The sequence below is a fragment of the Saccostrea echinata genome, unplaced genomic scaffold (assembly GCF_033153115.1).
Source record: "Saccostrea echinata isolate AGI-Se365-2 ecotype Australia unplaced genomic scaffold, CSIRO_AGI_Sech_v1 ptg000009l, whole genome shotgun sequence".
Taxonomy (NCBI): Eukaryota; Metazoa; Mollusca; class Bivalvia; order Ostreida; family Ostreidae; genus Saccostrea; species Saccostrea echinata.
In genome coordinates this window covers 29392291-29413755 of record NW_026889758.1, presented here as the reverse complement: position 1 = coordinate 29413755, position 21465 = coordinate 29392291, and the positions used below count along the sequence as shown (strand labels likewise).

General features: G+C 32.7%; 1 protein-coding gene across 1 annotated transcript in view; it reads right to left on the bottom strand.

The window, feature by feature from the left end:
* The window catches only part of LOC133182183 (stomatin-like protein stl-1), a 66743-nt gene that overhangs the window by 3059 nt on the left and 42219 nt on the right, over positions 1 to 21465 (bottom strand). The window contains exons 2-9 of the mRNA XM_061316929.1: positions 10562 to 10625; positions 5299 to 5442; positions 4983 to 5082; positions 4810 to 4868; positions 4583 to 4715; positions 4191 to 4247; positions 3856 to 3948; positions 1828 to 1926 (exon numbers count right to left, since the gene is read on the bottom strand). Of these exons, the coding sequence (XP_061172913.1) occupies positions 1828 to 1926; positions 3856 to 3948; positions 4191 to 4247; positions 4583 to 4715; positions 4810 to 4868; positions 4983 to 5082; positions 5299 to 5442; positions 10562 to 10603 (727 nt within the window). The 5' untranslated portion in view covers positions 10604 to 10625. The remainder of the gene's footprint in view (positions 1 to 1827; positions 1927 to 3855; positions 3949 to 4190; positions 4248 to 4582; positions 4716 to 4809; positions 4869 to 4982; positions 5083 to 5298; positions 5443 to 10561; positions 10626 to 21465) is intronic.

The following is a 21465-nucleotide window of genomic DNA, read 5'->3' as shown; positions in this document are numbered from 1 at the left end:
CTTCATGAATTGAACAAATTTGAATCTACATTATCTGAGGATGCTTCCATTTAAATATGACCAATCATGGCTTTGCTGTTCTTGAGTAGATGATTTTTAAAGATTTAACTTATGTATTCCTATGCAAAACTTTGATCGCCCATTGTGGCCCCACCCGACCCCCAGGGGTCATGTTTGAACAAACTTGAATGTACACTATCTAAGAATGCTTCCAAATGAATATGAATATGCATATCATGGCTTTGCTGTTCTTAAGAAATGGTTTTTTTAAAAAGATTTTTACTACGTGTTCCTATGTAAAACTTTGATCACCCATTGTGGCCCCACCCTATCCCCGGGGGTCATGATTTGAACAAATTTGAATCTACACTATCTGAGGATGCTTCCTTGTAAATATGACCAATCATGGCTTTGCTGTTCTTAAGAAGAAGATTTTTAAATATTTTCCTATATATTCCTATGTAAAACTTTGATCGCCCATTGTGGCCCCACCCGACCCCCAGGGGTCATGATTTGAACAAACTTGAATCTACACTATCTGAGGATGCTACCATATAAATATGACCAATCATGGCTTTGCTGTTCTTGAGAAGAAGATTTTTAAAGATTTTTCCTATATATTCATATGTAAAACTTTGATCGCCCATTGTGGCCCCACCCAACCCCCAGGGGTCATGAGTTGAACAAATTTAAATGTACACTATCTGAGGATGCTTCCATGTAAATATGACCAGTCATGGCTTTGCTGTTCTTGAGAAGAAGATTTTTAAATATTTTTCCTATATATTCCTATGTAAAACTTTGATTGCCCATTGTGGCCCCACCCTACCCCTGGGGGTCATGATTTGAACAAACTTGAATCTACACTACCAGATGATGCTACCATATAAATATGACCAATCATGGCTTTGCTGTTCTTGAGAAGAAGATTTTTAAAGATTTTTTTTCTATATATTCCTATGTAAAACTTTGATCGCTCATTGTGGCCCCACCCGACCCCCGGGGGTCATGATTTGAACAAACTTGAATGTACACTATCTGAAGATGCTATCATGTAAATATGACCAATTATGGCTTTGCTGTTCTTGAGAAGAAGATTTTTAAAGATTTTTCCTATATATTCCTATGTAAAACTTTGATTGCCCATTGTGGCCCCACCCGACCCCCAGGGGTCACGATTTGAACAAATTTGAATCTACACTATCTGAGGATGCTACCATATAAATATGACCAATCATGGCTTTGCTGTTCTTGAGAAGAAGATTTTTAAAGATTTTTCCTATATATTCCTATGTAAAACTTTGATCGCCCATTGTGGCCCCACCCGACCCCCAGGGGTCATGATTTGAACAAACTTGAATCTACACTACCTGAGGATGCTTCCACATAAGTTTCATATTTTCAAGCACAGTGGTTCTTGAGAAGAAGATTTTTAATGATGCCATTAATTTTTCACAAATTCTTAATTATCTCCCCTTGGAAGAAGGTGTGGCCCTTCATTTGAATAAACTTGAATCCCCTTTACCCAAGGATACTTTGTGGCAAGTTTGGTTGAAATTGGCCCAGTGGTTCTTGAGAAGAAGATGAAAATGTGAAAAGTTTACAACAACAACGACGACGACGACGGCAGACAACAGACAAATTTTGATCAGAAAAGTTCACTTGCCTTTGGCTCAGGTGAGCTAAAAAAAAATTGTCATAAAAAATAGAGTACATTTGCCACCCATGAATAAAAGGCAGTTTACACTTTTATTGTTCTTTAGCAATTGCTAATATCTTAAATGATCATACATTTTCATGTTTATATACAGTATATTGAATTCATACCATTTGCAATATTAATTTGTTCAATCTTGAAGGCCTCTGAATTCAGAATCTTTGCTTTCTTTTTACCCTCAGCTACATTTATTTCAGCCTCCCTGATACCTATTGATAAAACAAATGGTTACAGAGAATATAAAACATATACATTACCTTTAAATATCTACCATCAGTTTTATATTCATTTTAAATCCTTCCTATTTCTTCTATACTTACCAGGTATGCGACTTACAATTGAACCACCAAATAAGATATAAAGCATCATTTTAAAAACAACTATTTAGGAAAATAGCCCCAATGGACTTTCAGTAGCTTTAAACACATACACTGTATCTACCTGTATCTATTTTCCAAGTTTAACCTTATAACATGAACTCTTATATACAATTGTCACCACAAGTATATGTGCAACAAGTACAACTTACACTCAAAAAGAGTTTTTTTTTCAAAACTAAATGGTATTATTAAAATTAGATTAAAATTGACAAATTATGTTGTTATACTTTTATGTTAAATTGTAAAATTTGATTGGTTTCAAAGCATTTGTTAAAAAGTTCTGTTACCCTACTATGTGCATAAACCACACCCTCCGGGTAACATTTCATAACAATTAATGGTTGAAAATATGTGACGACGGGTAACAGGATAAAAATTGTTAACTGTGCAGAATGTTTGTGCGTATGCTTCATCATGATATTCTCCTTTAAATGCATTCTATTAAATATATATTCAGTATAATGAAAAAATATTACATGATTTTTTCACAGGCACTTGGGGTATGGACCCCCCCCCCCCCTTTTCCCATTTTTTTTCTTTTAAAAATCTGGGGTTGAGTCACCTTTTTCCTATTTTTGTATTCTAATATGCACTGTATGTTATCAATAATAATACTCTTTTGTCTCTATAAGCTGTTTTTAAATATATCGTTTTCGACTGATACATAAAAAGAGAGAAGGCTTGCAACTCTTTTCTCATCGTCTGCCTCACCTCGCTTAAACTTCGCCTGATTATTTATTGAAAGAATAAGAAAACATGAAATATGCATAAATCAATAAATTCGTTATACATTCTTCTTTCTTTTCATATTTCAATTTAATTTTTATGTGCCCCCGATTTGTAAATATTTCGATTAAATCATCCGCATCTAGGGTAAATTTTGTTGATGTGCACCAGCTGGGACGGAAGTGCAATAACGGTAACTCTAACTTTATAAATGTAATGTTCTGCATTAAAAAAAATTCCAGGCTTTGTAATAACAATATTGTGGAATTTGGTTGTCTAGGTCGTCTATTTAAAGTATAATCTTCATCCATTAAAATTTGCTAGTTAAAGTTATCTTGTTATTCACAGAAGTTACCGTTACATGTTATATGAAGAGAAAATTCGGGATTTATTCCTTCTCGCATTTAATGTTCCGAATGACATTACATGTACTGATGATACCCGAAAATACCGGGCACTTCCGTCCCAGCTGGTGCACATCAACAAAATTTACCCTAGATGCGGATGATTTAATCGAAATATTTACAAATCGGGGGCACATAAAAATTAAATTGAAATATGAAAAGAAAGAAGAATGTATAACAAATTTATTGATGTATGCATATTTCATGTTTTCTTATTCTTTCGATAAATAATCAGGCGAAGTTTAAGCGAGGTGAGGCAGACGATGAGAAAAGAGTTGCAAGCCTTCTCTCTTTTTATGTATCAGTCGAAAACGATATATTTAAAAACAGCTTATAGAGACAAAAGAGTTATATTATTGATAACATACAGTGCATATTAGAATACAAAAATAGGAAAAAGGTGACTCGACCCCAGATTTAAAAAGAAAAAAAATGGGAAAAGGGGGGGGTCCATACCCCAAGTGCCTGTGGATTTTTTAGGGTAACATGAAATTGATATCCCTTGAAAATCATTGTTGACCTCATGCAGCTTCGCCTTGGTCAACAATGGTCAACAAAACACTTAATATCTTTAAAATGTCTCTGAAAACCAAGCAACTTATAAGAACACATTATTATGTTTACAAACCTTCAGATTCTAAGATGCTAGCTCTCTTTTTCCTTTCAGCTTCAACTTGCATCTGCATAGCTTCCTGGATTCTGTGGGGAAGAGTCATGTCTCCTACAAATTTATAACAAATTTTAAATGTCATTTGAAATCAGAATGATTTTAGCATCTAAAATGACCCCCTAAAGTACAACTAGATATGAATCTGCAAAAAGCTTTGATCTTCCCTGTAGCCAAATTAGACATCTCTACTTTAAAGGTCACATGTGGATGAATAAAAAACAAACAAAATTAATGTGGTTCTTAATCTTCATTCTCAAGGACTTGAAATATTTCAAGTAATTGGCTGTACTTACTGATTTCATATCGTAAACAGGAAATTCCCCACGGTTCTGATGCTTTGTTGATGGCATCTAGAAAGAGGAAAAAATCAAATGTCACTCTAGTATATTCATAATAATTATTTTAGCAGTGAACCAATTTTTATTTTACTTTAGTCCTCTTTTGTATGCCATTAATACACAATAACAAATGAACTTGTCAAAAAAATCCCAACAATTCAAAGAATTTATCAATTAAATTCTTTTAATTTATGACTGTACTGTTATACATGTATATTGGAAAATGTGCTAAATATCTATTACCCTAATAAACATGTAGTTATGTTTACATATTAAAATGAACTACTTCAGTGATTGATGTCCATAAGTATTACTTTAGAATTTGATGCAATGTTATTGAAACTTACCAACAATATTCACATTCAAAACTTCCCTCTCTCTGAAAACAGTGTCTAGTGTAATTTTTCCTATTTCAGATCTCATGGTGGTCTGGGCTAATTTCTTGATGGCAAATTCAGCATTTTCTACATTATAACTACACTGTGAAAAATTATGAGTAATTAAATATATAGTATACAGTTGTAAAGTTTATTGCTGTATATTGACATTTTTTACATGTGTATGAATGAATTACCTTATATGGATCAAACACTTTAGTGTATAACACACCATCTAGTCCCAGTGTGACATTATCTGTAACGAGAAAATTAAGTTTTTAAAAATCTACAATTTGAATTCAGATGTACAATGAGTAGGACAGTCAAGGGAATGATATTAACTGAGCATTAAATGCTACAGATGTTTTACCTGATGTAACAGCTGCTTGCTCCGGGACTTCGGATGCCACTTCCTTTAGAGATTGTACATATTTGATTTTATCCACGATAGGTAAAATAAAGTTAAGTCCCTGTAAATCAAAAAAAAAAGTAAACAAGTTTTCTTTAAAAGATATAGTCCCCCCAAATATCCTATTTATAGATCTTCTAATTTCTAAGAACAATTTCTCATATTTGTAGAAGCTAAAATTAAAACTCTGACAATCCAAACCTGCAATTTATCTTTTTAAAAAAATACATTATTCATAATGATATGAAGAAGTCCAGGAGAGCTTAAATATACTTACTGGGTTCAAAACTCTATCAAACTTTCCAAACCTCTCGACTACCCATGCTTCTTGTTGGGGTACAAACAGTATTATGGTGTTCATTGGTTGACTTCGCGAAGTGAATTTCATATTTTGACTCCATTGACTCGGTGTGGTTTTTCTCTGAAATTAAATATATGTAAAACATCTCAAGTAGAGTATATTTGTAATAAGATTCAAAACAGTGTCAGGATCTCTTTGATGTATGAAAATATTATTGCAGCAATACATGTAGCTTTGATGCATTAACCTTGCTGTTTTTTTTTCTTGTTTTTTTATGTTGACTAAAATAAAATGCACTCAATATTGAAAAATTAAGTTATATCCAGCTGCACAATATCCTGACTTTATCACTTCTAAAACATGATATGGTAGTATTTACCTATATTCCAGCTAGTAAGACAATTGAGGTATACATACAAAAATCAGAAACTGCAATAATATTTGTAAAATCAGTTGATATACAAGCAACTTTAAATTGGAGTATCCAAAGTTTGAAAACAGTCTGGTTGCATTGATAAATATATGCCAATAGCATGTAACTGAGTAAGTAGCCCTAGGTCTAATGCTTCTATACATTGAAGTAAGTGGCACACAGTCATTTTTATAAAAAAAAAAATATTTATTTTAACCAATATTAAGTTAAAACCAATATTAATAGGATAGTACCTAGGGATAAACTATGGAACGCCAAATTAACATATATTCAAATATTTGAACCTATCTATACAAATAATTGTACCTATCTTCAAATAATTGAACTTATCTCCAAATGAATTGAAGATAGGTACAATTGAATTAAAGATAGGTCTAAGTACAACTTATTTGAAGATAGGTACAATTAATTGAAGACAGGTTCAAATATTTGAATATATGTTAATTTGGCATTCTATAATATACAAGTACACGTGTACCAATTTTTCAAATACATCTCTTAAACGTTTTTTTAGTGAATCCCAGAAGTTTTGCCCACATTCCTTATTCACCATGAGTGGTTTTACCCCATTAGCTATTCACCATGAGTGAACACAAATCAATATTCAAGGGTGTATTGTATCAAAAATTCCAGTCTGGCCATGGAATAGTCATGGCAGTGATTTTTCTACAATTTTTAAAAGGGGCCTGGGCCTTTACAATTGGGAAAAAATATCGACATTTGTGTCAAATTAGGAAAAATTAATAAGATTGAAATTAACCTTAATTGACAGGTAAAATAAAATATATAAGTACATGTAACATCTTTTATTCAAAATATTAAATTACTACAAAATAACAAATTAGACACAGTTCTACATTTTTAACTTTTTTTTTAATCTTTAAAGTTGTCATTAATTGAGAATATCCTATAATTCCATTCTTTCTTCTTCTTTTTTTGCCATAATGGTAGACATAAGAGAAAATCCTACTCATAATAGCCATTGAAGGTGATACAAAGTTATTACAAAATTAAAATCTAATAATTCAGATACATGTTTTAACAGTTTTTTGGTTTGCCAAGAGATATTTGTTTAGCTATTATTTACATATCCCCTGAAAGTACATGTATAACCTGACATGATTTATAACAAATCCTTTTTTTCTAACTAGTTATTAAAGCTTTTTAAATTACCCTTATCATATTGCTGCAATTACCCTGCAATATTAGTTGCATCTTCCGGGTGTTACAGAAACAGTTGGAATCAGGCTTATTGTAGAACTACTAGTACTTTGATTTACAAATAAAGCTATGTTTCACTGGTTCACATGCATCTTACACTTTCTTACACTCAAACGATGCATTTAGTTTGACATGGTCCATGTGTTTTTCTATGTCTTGTAAATTAATGCACAAAATAATCAGCTGTTCTTCACTATTATTGACCGAGAACAATAGTGTTCCATTTTAGATAAGTCCTACATAAAAAAATTCAATATAACAAAAACAAGAACGGTTTTATTTTGGGAAAAAAGCAAATGAAATTGGGAAAAAATCGGTAATTTTTGATAGGGGAAAGGGCCGATATTCGGACCTAAAATGGGTGTAGAAAAATCACTGCATGGAGATGACAATTACAACAACCCTCTTTTTTTCTAGCTTTGAACTCATTTTTCAGTATCAAATCAAGTGCCCTCTATTGATGCTGACCCTACTTGCACTCATCATGCTTATCAAATTGTAAATGCTGTGGCAAATAATCATGTATATGTCACAAAAAACATGACACGAGGGTAGAAAATTAACTTTTTTATTCAATTTATCATATTTACTTTGTAAGAATTTTCTATACCCATCACTATGTTTTTCAAGAATATTATTCGATATTAGAAATTATTATATATATAGCTAATAAATAGTCTATAATAAGAAACTACTAAAAGTCTAGAGAATTTTAGCATTCATATCTTGGCGTTTTATTGAACGCTGAGTTTGTATTACACATATAAGTATGTACGAAACATTCTGAATATGAGCATTCAATATCAAACTCCCCATTGTAAACAAGAAATGTTGTCTGGTCAACCTCTGAAACGCAAATTTATGATAGGTGGTGGCAGCTAGGTAAGATGTGTTTATTTTCACACAAAATTGAAATTATTAATTGAAAATTTAGTACGTATTAGCCTCAATAAAACCTCAATAAGCAAATCATAACGCTTGGTAGGGTCAATGGAATGGTGCGATATTGAACACTTACAGGACAGACGTTACTTTAAATACTAATTCTGAGAAATTCTTCCTAATTTGAGTTATTTATTTGAAATAATTAATATAAATCAATGGGAGATGTTTTACACCTATTCTCACATAATCCGTCCACATGCAGCCTAACTTTCATTAAAAAAATAAAGTCATTATTTGGGGGAGAAGTCGATGTTTTTCAGCAAACAAAACATGGGAGAACTATTTTTCAAAATATCAGAACTCAACCATGCATGATGACAAAAATATTCAATATGCAATATAGGTAGTGTATTTACCTTCGTAATTTACGTTATTATCTTACGTCGAAATGAACCCGTCAAAAATTGTTTTATTGTCAAAATGAATATTCAGTTTCACTTGGATTTTTTTAGCACTATGTCTGTACAAATAAAAATACTTCGAAAATTTTGTTTTTTGCCAGTGTTTTTCTCTTAATTTGTAATTAACAAATTTTATTTGCTTTAATCTTATTTTTCAACTGAAATAATTCTGTTCCTTCTTACTAGAAATGTTTAAGCTGAATTCCTGTGCGACTTAATTTTACGTTTATGAATCATAAGAGAAGAGGATTTTAAAATTTAATTTGGGAAGAGACTGTGAAAATTCTATATTGGTTTTTCTTAAAGAAGTATATTGATAACGTAAATTACAATTTTACTGGTATTCAAACCAAAAATTAATATTTTCTTGAACTTATTTTCATCCATCTAATGACATGCAGTATTTTCAATTGCCCACAAAATGCCACAAACACTGATTATTTTTCATCCTTTTGAGAGATTCACAGTTAAATATAATGACAATGTAAGATCTGCTGTTGGTATATATTTTTTCCTATCTTTCTCTAGTTATGCCTCTCCCTATTTTTTCTTCTTTTATTCCCCATATGCTTTTTTAATTTCTGCTTTTGACTTTACAATCTCTGTTAAATGAAATCTATGAAATATAATTACGGAGAAAGGCAATTAAATTATATTTAATTTACGTTATTTTTACTGTAATTTACGTTATGAATGTTTTGCTTCATCAAGTAATCAATGAAGAGAGATTTATGCGTAAAATATTGCTACAAATAAAAAGAAGTACACCTTGTTTGTAAAATCAACTGAAATTCACGCCAAAAATACATCTTCGAGGAATTATTTGAAAGTTTTTAAAGGTAACACGTAATTTACGTTATCTGATGGCGCTTCCTGCATCAGATCTACATTGGAAGTTCGGGGATGTTAAGATGCTTTCGAGAAGAAACCAATAACGTTTCCTGCATGGTTCCGTATTGTCCCGACGTCTTATTTGCAAGATAGGTACCATATATGTATTATACTGATAACGTAAATTACATAACGTAAATTACTTTCTATCAGATTAATTGGTGTAAAATGTGTAGTCGCACAGATCAATGTTCGTTTTAATATTTTACGTGTTTGGTAGGTCAGGAAGAAGAAATAAATTAATATGCAAAGACACATTTTACTTGTATTCTTTAAGTATCGTTGATAACGTAAAATACATCCTTAAAACGAACCACTCACCTCTGGTTAAAAGACCAATGTGTTTCTGTAAGTATTCTGTCATATAACTTTTCTTTGTTTTTGATTGCATTTTATGGACTTTGTTGGATAATCTAGTAGATATTTTATGTTTTTAGATACCCTTTTATGCTGTTTACACAAATACTAAGATTTTGATAACGTAAATTACAGAAATTTAGCGACAAAGTTATTATATATTTTTTAAAAATTTCACTGTAGACAAATATCTAAAAGTGTTAAAAATCAATATATTCATGCATTGTTATATGTAAAAGTCGTGCTTTTTAGCATAAAATGTAATTGTTTTGTTTTATTCATTGGTCCAAACTTTGCCTTTTGCCTAAGCGACAGATCGAGAAGCCATTTATTAGACAATATACTTGGATCCCAGGGAAGTTTTAACCTGTGTATTAACACTTAACGATGTTGGTTTTGTAACTAGACGTATCACAAACGAAAACACTACAAAATTTACCAATTATTTTAATAATAATGTAATTTAAATTGCTTGCGACATCCAAATAGCGCATATGGACGGATTATGTGAGAATAGGTGTTTAACTACAATGCAGGTATATAATAAAGGAGTTATTGAATTTATATTGGTGAATATTGGCACTCGTTGGCTGTACAAATGCATTCGCAAGCTCGTGCATTTGTACAGCCAACTCGTGCCAATATTCACCAATATAATTCAATATCCTATAATATTTGCTACTGGTAAACCGACTGTATATTCGCATCGAGCATGAAAAAAAATTTATGACCTCATTTTTACATAAGAAATTTTTAAACCCGTCACTTTGTTTTTCAACTTCAAGAATAATTAAATAAAAATATATTCGATACTGGCAAATATTCGTTACGTTGCTTTATGAAACCTCAATGAACTATGAAGTAAGAAAAGGACAAATTACGTAAGACCCCCATTGTACAACAAAATGAACAAAAAATAACACAAACGTCGTCTACAGACAATACATTTTCTACAAAATCAGATTCAATTTAAATCCTGCCACACACAGACCTGTAAAATTCTAATGCTTCTTGAAATGCACACCCGGGACATGATTTGACGTTCACGTTGACTCGTGTTTTTCTGTTTTTCATCAAATTTTCACCGGAAATTCTCTGAGTCTAGATTATTTTAAAACCATTCATGACAACTACCACGTTTCCGTTAGTTTGTAAGAAGTTTATTTTTTTAAGTACCACAGAATGTAATCAAAGTTACAAACACAAGAACACAAGAAAAATGACAAACAATCTGAAGTCTCCGACGAGACTTTAGCTCTATTGGTCTGTACTTGGAAGAGAAAAGTAGCACTTGGACTTGAAACTATTCAACAGCAATGGTTAAATTAGCTTTGTAGAATCCAAATTTATTATAAGAATTAAAACATTATGTAGAATTTTTTAAATATAGGCTAAGATAAAAATCGGATCAAAAGCTCAGGAGCGAACCTCGTTAAGTCTCTTTTTTGGCAAGTTATATTGAAATCAGTAAGAAGAGTCTCCTTAGCATTGAAATAATTTTACAGAAATTCCTATTTTTAGTAACCATGACAACATCATTCATCAGAATAAAAAAAAATGATTTATAAAATTAATTAGCTTGGTACAGTCTACTAGTGTGCCAAGGTATATTGAAAGCAGACCAAAAACTGTAGAAGGAGTTGCATTTTGAATGTATGCTTCACAGAAATTGATATTTTTAGTAACCATGACAACATCATTCATCAAAATAAAAAATTATGCAGCTTAGTGCATTCTACTTGTGTGCCAAGGCATTTAACTTTATTTAAAAAAATCACGATAATTTTGTGAATTTTTCCATATGGATACAAACTGTTGAAAAAATTAAACAGTAGCATAATTTTTTTACCTTGACCTTTGCTATGACCTTAATCTTCTCTCCACAAGCTTCACTTTCTAAAACTTGTTCTCAAGAATATATATAACGGTATATTGGTAAGTCTACTATGTCAGAATTTTCTGACCTAGACCTTCTCCATGACCTTGACCCCACTTTTCCTCATCTTGCACTTACCTTATTTTTAACAATTAATAGTAGTTTTCATCAAACTTCATACCGGTAAGTAATACAAATTGGTAATAGTACCGGTGTTATAGAGTAAGATTTTTCCCATAGCCAGCTTTCCTCCTGGAAACTGTACTCTAGAGTAGGAGTTTCCCCTTTATCAATGCTTAAATCATATCGAAAATATTGTGGCAAAAAGTTTAACTGATTTTTAAATGAAATATGAGTGTTTTCGACTCAAGAATTATCGAATTTGTAAAAAATTTGGAAACTGGAGATTGAAAAATAAGTCACTTAAAAAATCGTAAGACTCGATGTCTCAACACCCTCTCCGGCGCAGCGGCACGTGTTTTCTCAGGAATTTTAAAATTATATCAGGGCACTTTTATAGTGATTTGATAATTTGCTTGCCCTCTAAAGGCCCAGTATTTCATTTATGGATCCATCCTTTTTACAAAGAGTGTATGAGAAAACTCTAAAATTTATGTTATTGATGTGTTCTACAAGCCATTTTGAAAGTACTTGAATCGAATTATGGATGTTTCGGGACCGCGATGTTTCGGGACCCCGACGTTTCGGGACCTGACAACACGTTTCGGGACTTGGGTTAACACGTTTCGGGACTTGGGCTAACACATTTCGGGACTTCTAAATATTTTGTAAAGGAAATGAAATAAAACTTATTCACTTGTGTTTTTATATTTATACATGTATAATTTCTCAGTTTGATACACAATTTATAATTTAAGAAGCACTGATTGGAGTTTTTATTAGTTTTAAAGTTTGCCTGCGGCATGGAGCACGCCTGCCGAGAAAATCAAACGCCCGCGGTGTTGTCTCTTTAATTTCTTATTACAGTATTTGATATATTACCTTTATAAAGTATTTGGTTAACATTTGACCAAAATTTAATTCAAATTTTTTTTTTTAAAATATGTATTTGATTTATTTATAGTGTTTGATACGAGAGTTTGTAGAATTAAAGCCGGGAGACAATCATAACTGCTGTGTGAAGACCACGGACGTGTTTTTCTTTCTAAGACTTTCTTTCTCTCCTTTTTAATAAAAATTTTAGGTATTTGATTTCATATTTGTTTACAAAATTTACAAAGGCTCAAGCTAGCACATGTGCAGTAAAAACTTTACGTTTTACGGGTAGTTGTTTTGAATCAGAATCTGAAATATTCCATGTTCAACTTTTTAAACATCAATGTATAAAATTTATAATTATTATTTCAGGTTATATATGCAACAAAATCATAAAAGCAAATTTATACAAAATGTTACGGGTAAGAGAAATGTTATAACTTAAGCTATAAACTTCCTACACATCCATGTATACGTTAAGCAGAGAAGGAAAAAAAAAACGAAATGGGTAAGAAAATCAGCATGTATTTGACATTTCAAATATATATACATGTAACGTCAAAGAACAGCTTGTAAAGTAAATTTTACTGAAAGTATGATGTGTATATATATACCATGTATGCAACATTTGGAAATAAACCGAACTTACTAATTTTCAAAATATAAACACGTTTAACTTATTTTTCATCTTAACGTTTCAAAGTTAGACAATTTCTTCGTCTATGCAAAGTACATGTACTCGATGGCTTAAGAAAAATGATTAAAGTAAAAAGAAAAATTATTCCCACGAAAGTCCCAAATATTCCCGCTATATATTATTGTACTATCAAAATTGTTAATTTGTCTACAATGATATGGATGTCTGAATTTATGTTTACACAGACTACAAATCTCAATGAAACTCAATTATCGATTTTCTTATATACCCGACCAGTGCATAATATTATATGTGGTGTTACATAGTTAGGTACATGACAAACTTTAAATAATACTGTAAATAAATACTAAATATTATTTAATTTGTAAATATTAAATTTTTCATGCTGTAAAAGTGTTTAAAAGACATTCCACATTGACTACGTTAACAGGTCAACTTAAATTTCAAATTTCCACCTTGCCACATTAAATAGATAAAGCTAAGATGAAATTTAAAATGTTTTTAAAGACATTATTTGAAACGATATCAAATGAAATCATGTTGTTTATACCATTTAATGCTTTTTTTAAAGTATGGTATTTTTTTAAATTTAGGGCCAATGTTCTCGCAACATTTGTAAAATATGTTTATTTACAATGTTTTGGAAACTTTAAAAATGTTTTCGTAACATTTCCAGGGAAGAATCTTACAGATACTATGCCAAAACTTTTTGGAAAAAAAATATTTGAAACCGTTTGGGAAAAGGTAGACAAAATCAAGATCAAAACATTTTGAAAACCTTTATATTTTGTTGAACTATTGTTTGATTCTGAATTATTTCATTTACCAATAAACAAACGATATTTTTTCCATATTTTTAGATTTTTATTTTCTTAAAATAATTTCAAAAGAAACCACACAATCTTTTTAGTTCCCATTACCGGCGGCGTCTTTATACATGTACGTAACACATCCCTATGTACAGAGTATCAGTTGAGATATGTGTACCTGATCCCAGTTGTTGTTTTAACAATTTACTGACATGTTTTTTAAAGATATATTCGACGGTAGCTGGAGATCACTTGAATATTTTAAAATATCTATCATCAACCTGAGAAGATTAAATTTTGGACCCCCCCCCCCCCCATCACCACACACACAAGAAAAATAACTAATAGCGAGCGCAGCGAGCGGCGCGAAGCGCCGCTCGTCACTGCGAGCTCTAACGACAACGCCTGGGCGAAGAGAAAATTCGGACTACTGCACATTCATTCAATAGAATTTTTTTCCGCAGTAATTCTGACCCACAGTGCATCGCTTCTTGTTCTCGCTGCTAACTTCGCTCACGCGGTGACAACAACTAAAAATTCACACAAAATAAACTCACCTTAATTTAATGGATATTGCATCAGATAGTAGATTAAACGTTCTTTGTTAAAATATTTGCACTTTTTAAACTTTGTTTATGGAAATGCAGCTAACATACGACGTCATGTGACGTCACAGTCTCGACGTTCCAAATGTCTTGTGCGGTTTGAAGAGGCGGATCATAATAATGAAGTGAACACTGCGCTCGCCCCAACGGTGCACCGTCAACATATTAAAAAAATGATAAAAAAATAAAAAGAAATAAAAATGAATATTGTAAAGATTTATTCTTCTTCGTCTGTTATGAAAAAAAACCCATCAAAGAATATCTTTATGACAATTTTTATTATATATATACATAAAAATTAAAATTCGGATTTAGCTTGAAATATTACGTACTATGTGTAATTAGAATAATATGCTATATCACCATAATAAAATAATTTGTTTAGATCCCGAAAAAAATTAACTCAAGTCCCGAATCGTCTTTACCCAAGTCCCGAACCGTCTTGTTGCTAGTCCCGAAACGTCGTATTAGTCAGGTCCCGAAACGTCGTGGTCCCGAAACATCGTGCACCCCTTGAATCGAGTAGTTCTACGAAGGGAAAAAGAGCCAAAACCACAAACACAACAATACTAGAAACACTGCTCTGACAAGTCAATTTCAAAGCATAAGTATGTCCTCTCGACCCCAGGGATGTAATATTGGATTTGAAAGCAGAGAGTAAATACCCTCTTAAAGTTTTGAAAAATTTAAAATTTTTAGAAACTTTTAGAAATTCTTTGAAATAAATGACTCATGACATACACAACGTACCTTACCTATTATAACAGGGGTGTGCAATTAAAAAAATCAAGTACTAGCCCACGGGCTAGTGGCAGCAATAAAGTTACTAGCCCCAAGTAAAAAGTTACTAGCCCAAATGTAAAGGGGGGGGGGGGTAACAACTAATATTGAAAAAAAGATAACTGTTAAAAAGGTCAGGGTTTTAAGGTCATTTTTATTAAAATTAAAGTATAATTCTCACTAGTAAAATTGAATCATGTATAAATTAATTATTATGATAGAAAATAAAAATGAATTTAAATAAATTATTTTTCCTTTTTCTGTGCATTGCAGTAGCTCATCTAAAACAAGGTAAAATCATTTTTTTCATCTAAAATTATTAAAAACACTGGAAATATATTTTACGTAAGTCACATAACACTTATCTTTCAGTTGATCGAGTCATTTGAGTGATCGTAAATAATTTAATGAGATATCTGCCTTTATTTACCATAAACATATTCATGGAGGAAATTCGGATTAGAAAAAACGATCGTTTTGGGAAGTAAATAAGTCAGGAAGTGCTGCAAATTAGATAAGATTATGGATATTTACGAACAATTGGAGCATGCTGTCTGGAAACTTTTCATTGGTTCGGAATTTAATAGCAAAAAACGAGTGAAAATACCGGTAGTGATTTTCATTTATTACATTGGTATTTTTTAATTTTTACTAGCCCATGGGGCTACCTGCATGCTGAAAACCACAAGCCCGACCCCAAAAAATGGTAGCCCCGGGCGTCGGGCGATGCTAATTGCACACCCCTGGCCTATTGATAATTTTTAAGATATTTTAAGATATTTTTAATTTAAGATTATAATGCCATCAGGTGTTCGTAGACATAAAATCAGCATGCATTACCAGGGGTTTTGAAAAGATATCAATTGATGAAAATTCTTGTATAATTTAATTAAGAAATAAGATATCATTTTTAGAGTTTCATTGGGATATGACATGAAGTCGGTCACGTGATCAAATTCTATAACGCCCGAAGGGCGTTATTTAAGAAATAATGTATCATTTTTAAACATCTATCGGGATATAAATACGGGTTGGTCACGAGGTCAAATTCCATAAAGCCCTTCGGGCTTTATGGTAAATTTGATCTCGTACCAACCCGTATATATATACCAATAGATGTTTAAAAATGATACATTATTACTTATATTTACATTTATGACTTATTCATGTCTTATATTTTTCTGATTATAATCTTTAACGCTTGAAATGTTTTATTTTTTTAAACTCAACGGCACGTATTTGATTCATTGACCCTTTATGACGTCAACCCTTTATGACGTCACTGAGAAATTACGTCGAACGTTTATGACGCGAGGAACCCGTGTTTATACGGATATAGATACGTGTTGCTTATAATAGTGTTATATAAAATATTTACATTTGCAAATGTTTTCTTACGGGTTGGTACGAGATCAAATTTACCATAAAGCCCTTCGGGCTTTATGGAATTTGATCTCGTGACCAACCCGTATTTATATCCCGATAGATGTTTAAAAATGATACCTTATTTCTTAAAGAAAACATTTGCAAATGTAAATATAGTAGATTCGATCACGTACGGACTTCATGTCATATCCCAATGAATCTCTAAAAAAGGATATTTTATTTCTTATATTTATATTTTCCTTTCTTATTCGTGCAAGGAAAAATAGGCACTATTTAGACTTTGTTATGAAAATGCAACATAACGTATCTACGACGTCATGTGACCTCACAATCTGAACTTTCCAAATGGCTCGTGCAGTTTGCTTTCTATACGCAAGAAAATCTGATCATGTGATCAACTGCATGTCATTGAAAATTAAATTTCAATTTAATTAATATTGTCATATAAGGAAAGACATCGGCAAATGTAAATATAGAAAATATACAAAAAATACTAAACATATTTTCTAGATGTTTTGTTTATTCAAACCTGTTTAAGAAGAAGTGCACAACAGCATATATAGGCATTAAAATGAAGCACACAGTTCCTTTAAGCATTGGAACACTTCAACTCCAGGGAAAAAGACAATAAAGTTCAAACTACGTTGCTTATGTCCTTAAAGAAATATTTAAACACCAGAAGTTTGAAAGACAATTGGAGAAAATCAACTAAAAACAAAGAGGCTTCATTTAGTGTTAGTTAGATAGGATGGATCAACATGTAATATGGTGCTACAAAAGGCAACAGTTGTATACTTAATGTATATACAAGAGGCCCATGGGCCACATCGCTCATCAGAGTCACCATGGGCTAGATGTTTTTCATAATTTCAAGAGATCGTTTCCCCTTTTATTTCCATGAAAATTTGGACCCCGTATTGTGTCATTTTTCTAGCCTCGAGAGGTAATGATATAACCAAACTTGAATCAACACAAAATGGGGATTCTTCATTATGACTGACATAGTCTTGCTGTTCTTTGGGAAAAACATTTTTCACGATTTCCCCCCATATATTTGCAAAAGTGTAAAAGTTGATCTCACCTTAACTCCAGGGTCCATAATTTTGAAAAAAAAAGAAAAAAAAAAGAATCAACACGACTTATGAGTGTTTGCATATAAATATGAATATGATTAAGTGTGACCCTGCTGACTTTGAAAAATTAGTTCTTAAAAATTCCCTTATAAAATTCTTATCCCCTAAGGCCTATAGTAACTTTGCCCTATCCGGGGCCTTGATTTGAACAAACTTGGATGTTCATTACCTGAAGATTAATATGACTAATCATTGTCATGCTGTTCTTCTTCAGAAGATTTGTAAAGAATGTGCCTATATATTCCAATATAAACTTTGATCTCCCACTGTAACCCCACCCTAACCCGCGGGTCATGATTTGATCAAACTTGAATCTAATCTATCTGATGATGCTTGCATAATATTAAAATTATGGCCCTGCTGCGCTAGAGAAGATTCTACAAGATTTTTTCTTGTTTGTTTCGATGAAAAACTTCGATCTTCTGATGTGGCCAAAACATATCCACGGGGTTCATAGTTTGAACAATTAAACTTTAATCTACACAACGTGAGGATGCCTCCATACATTAATACCGGTATGACTAATCATGGTCCGGAGATCGCCAGATTTTTTTCTTCATATATTCCCATGTTAAACATTCATCTTTTATTGCGACCACATATCCATGGGGTCCATGATTTGAAAAAAAACTTGATTCTACACACAGTCTGAGGATACTTTCAATATATTTCATCAGCGTTAAAACTTTGATTTGTTATTTTGACCCCAACCTAACAATCTGCTCCACCCGAGGATACTTCATTATTTATATGAAAAATCCGGCCTTTTATTCTTAATCAGATTTTTTAATTTTTGGGGGGTGGGGGGGGGGGTTATAAATTTCAGTGCTAAACTTTGATCTCTTAATATGCGGCATGCCCTACCCCTAGGGTCATGATTTGAATAAATTTGAATTTACATAAGTCAGAAAGTTTTCATGTAAGTTTCAGCTTTTCTTGCCTATATAGTGATTCCTACGAACAAGAGTTTGACAAGAGGCCACCCATCATCATCGCAAACCATGGGTTTGAGTCCACAAGCTCCCTCAGACGGGTGATGAAAGAGAGAATCAATGTGAATCACCCGTGAGTTACCGACGACGGAGGCCACCATTTTTTTTTTAAATTCTTAATTATTACCCAATATGAACCAATTTAAATATCCCTTTACCCAATGATGCTTTTTGACAATTTCGGTTGAAATTAGTGCTGGAGAAATCGAAAATGTTTAAAGTTTGCCGACAGACCGGATAGAAGGATAGCTAGAGACAGATGAGTGGACAGACCGAAGCCAGACAAAATGTGGTCAGAAAAACTCACTTGAGCTTTCAGTTCTAGTGAGCTAAAAGAGGGTGTTGCAGAAACTCGCGATTATTCCCTAAATCGAGAAGGACATTTAAATACCCACGACGCGTGGAGAGTTATTTCTAAATATAGATTATGCTACGTAGATGACTTTATTTATATGGCAGGTATGTCCAGCTTGTTATAACAAAACATTTCACATTTTACGTTTATTTCATGCACAGCTTTTTTTTCCTAACATAGACTGGCGACCTGTTAGTAAACATTTTTTCACATCTTGGGTCACTGTCGCCATATTGCACGAGAAAAGTTAGAACGATAAAAGCACAATTAATGGCAAGTGCACCTTGCACATCATTTTGAAAGATGCACTGTAGACAGCGTGCGTTAATATTTTTCATTATATAAAAATGTGTCCAATAATCACACTGTTGATGCAATATCCAAGAAATTTCATTGAGTCATTTCAATTTAGTTGTTTCAAGTCAAATCTGAGGCACTAATTAACAGAACAATAATGAAATGAGTATATGAAAAAATCAAATTATTTAAAATGATCGATAGTACTTTATTTTTTAAGACATCGCCACTTAATGATAACATTAAATGTATGTTTTATTAGTTTTAGATCACAGTATCAAGGAAAACAATTTAATTCTGCGTGCATTTAAAATATTACCCATTAACTTCCTGACATTCTCTCTCCCTCTCTCAAGATGTTACATTGTACTTCCATTATATAAGAAGAAAAAAAAATGTGTGTAAAAGCCATTCCAGGATTCGAACCCGTTCTCAGGCAAAAGAATCTTCGCATGTAGTCCACACGCTTTACCACTAGACCAGCTCCGACAATGAAGTATCATGTGCTATTTTATGTGCACATTTTGCATTTCGGATTGATAATAATTTTTATTCGATTTTTGTGATTTTCAAAAATATGCCTCTTTGAAACAAAATACGGAAATGGCAGTTTTGAAGAAAAATCCTGTCTCTTTTTGCGTATATCAAATTCATTCTGTTTCAAGGAGGCAATTTTTCAGAACAATGGGGATTCCCTATTTAAAAAACAGAAAACTTGACTTATTTTGCTATGTGACTAATTTACACTTCATTTAATGGCAAATTGGTAGTCGATATGCAGTTTCTAAATATCGCTCTACATTGTGCTGTATATACCGTTTTCTATTACTTAAAATTTTTGTTTTAAACTGCTACAACTTTAGGGAAAATAACAAAAGAACTGCAACACCCTCTTTATGAAAAGTATTCCATCTGTCGTAATATATTTCATTGATGTCCAAACGTCATGCAGAAATCTAGAAATTTGATCATATATAGAATGGCAAGGATAGGGAGAAGTTCACACTGAAGATGAAAGGCTAGGAGAAACCATCGATAGTGGACAAGCTCGCTTAGTGCCCAGGGAAGTTGTATGATGCAAGCTTGAAAAGTTAAACTTAAGATAAACAAACTAGAAGGAAAGGTGAAATACTGGATGAAGAACATACAAACAAACCAGTACATGTGGGGCCCAACAGAAAATTCGAATTGCAAGCTTTGTGAGGAAATAGAAATTTTAAAGCACATATCGTCGTCTTGTAACCTTGCTCTAACACAAGGCAGGCACTGGTGGAGACATGACCGACTGACCAAGTACCGGGTAATCAGGGAACTAGCAAATATTCTATAAAAGGAACCGAGAAATAAGATTGGACACGACAAAGAAAGGCGATACATTAAATAAGTGATAAAAGTGAAACAACAGTAGTCATCGAACTCTAGAAGCAGGCTCAGCAGCTTTCTGGGAGATGCAGACAGACCTCGGGCGACCACTGGTTTCCCCAGACATCATACAGAAGTCCCCCGCCCCAACACCTTATGGTTCCATAACAATGGTAGAAATAACTGTATCCTGGAAAGAGCGATGCGAGGAGGCCTGACAGGATGAGGCATATTGGTATTTCCTGTGGAGATAGGCTGCAGAGGGTACCCAGCGCTGTCGATCTGTCTGCAGTACTATAACAACACCTGAGAATCACAGGAAAGGACAGAGGAACAGGACAGTCAAATGCAGCCGAAAAGTTATCATGCCGGCTTTGGTGGAGATAGCAGAGAAGAACAGTGCAGGAAACTATCTACAGATGGGCAGTGATTTAGTCAATCACCTCGATCTGACCCCCAATCCTGAGAACGTTCCGGTTAGAAGTCGAAACGACCGCCGACGGGTGGACCTGGCTGATGATGTCTGTGGATCCAGCAGTCACAACCCTCTGATTGTTTTGGGCAACATAATTCTATTTGCCCAGAATGAAGAAACAAGGTAAATTTCTTTTCAGATTAAAATACAAATGTGACATTGGATGGGGCA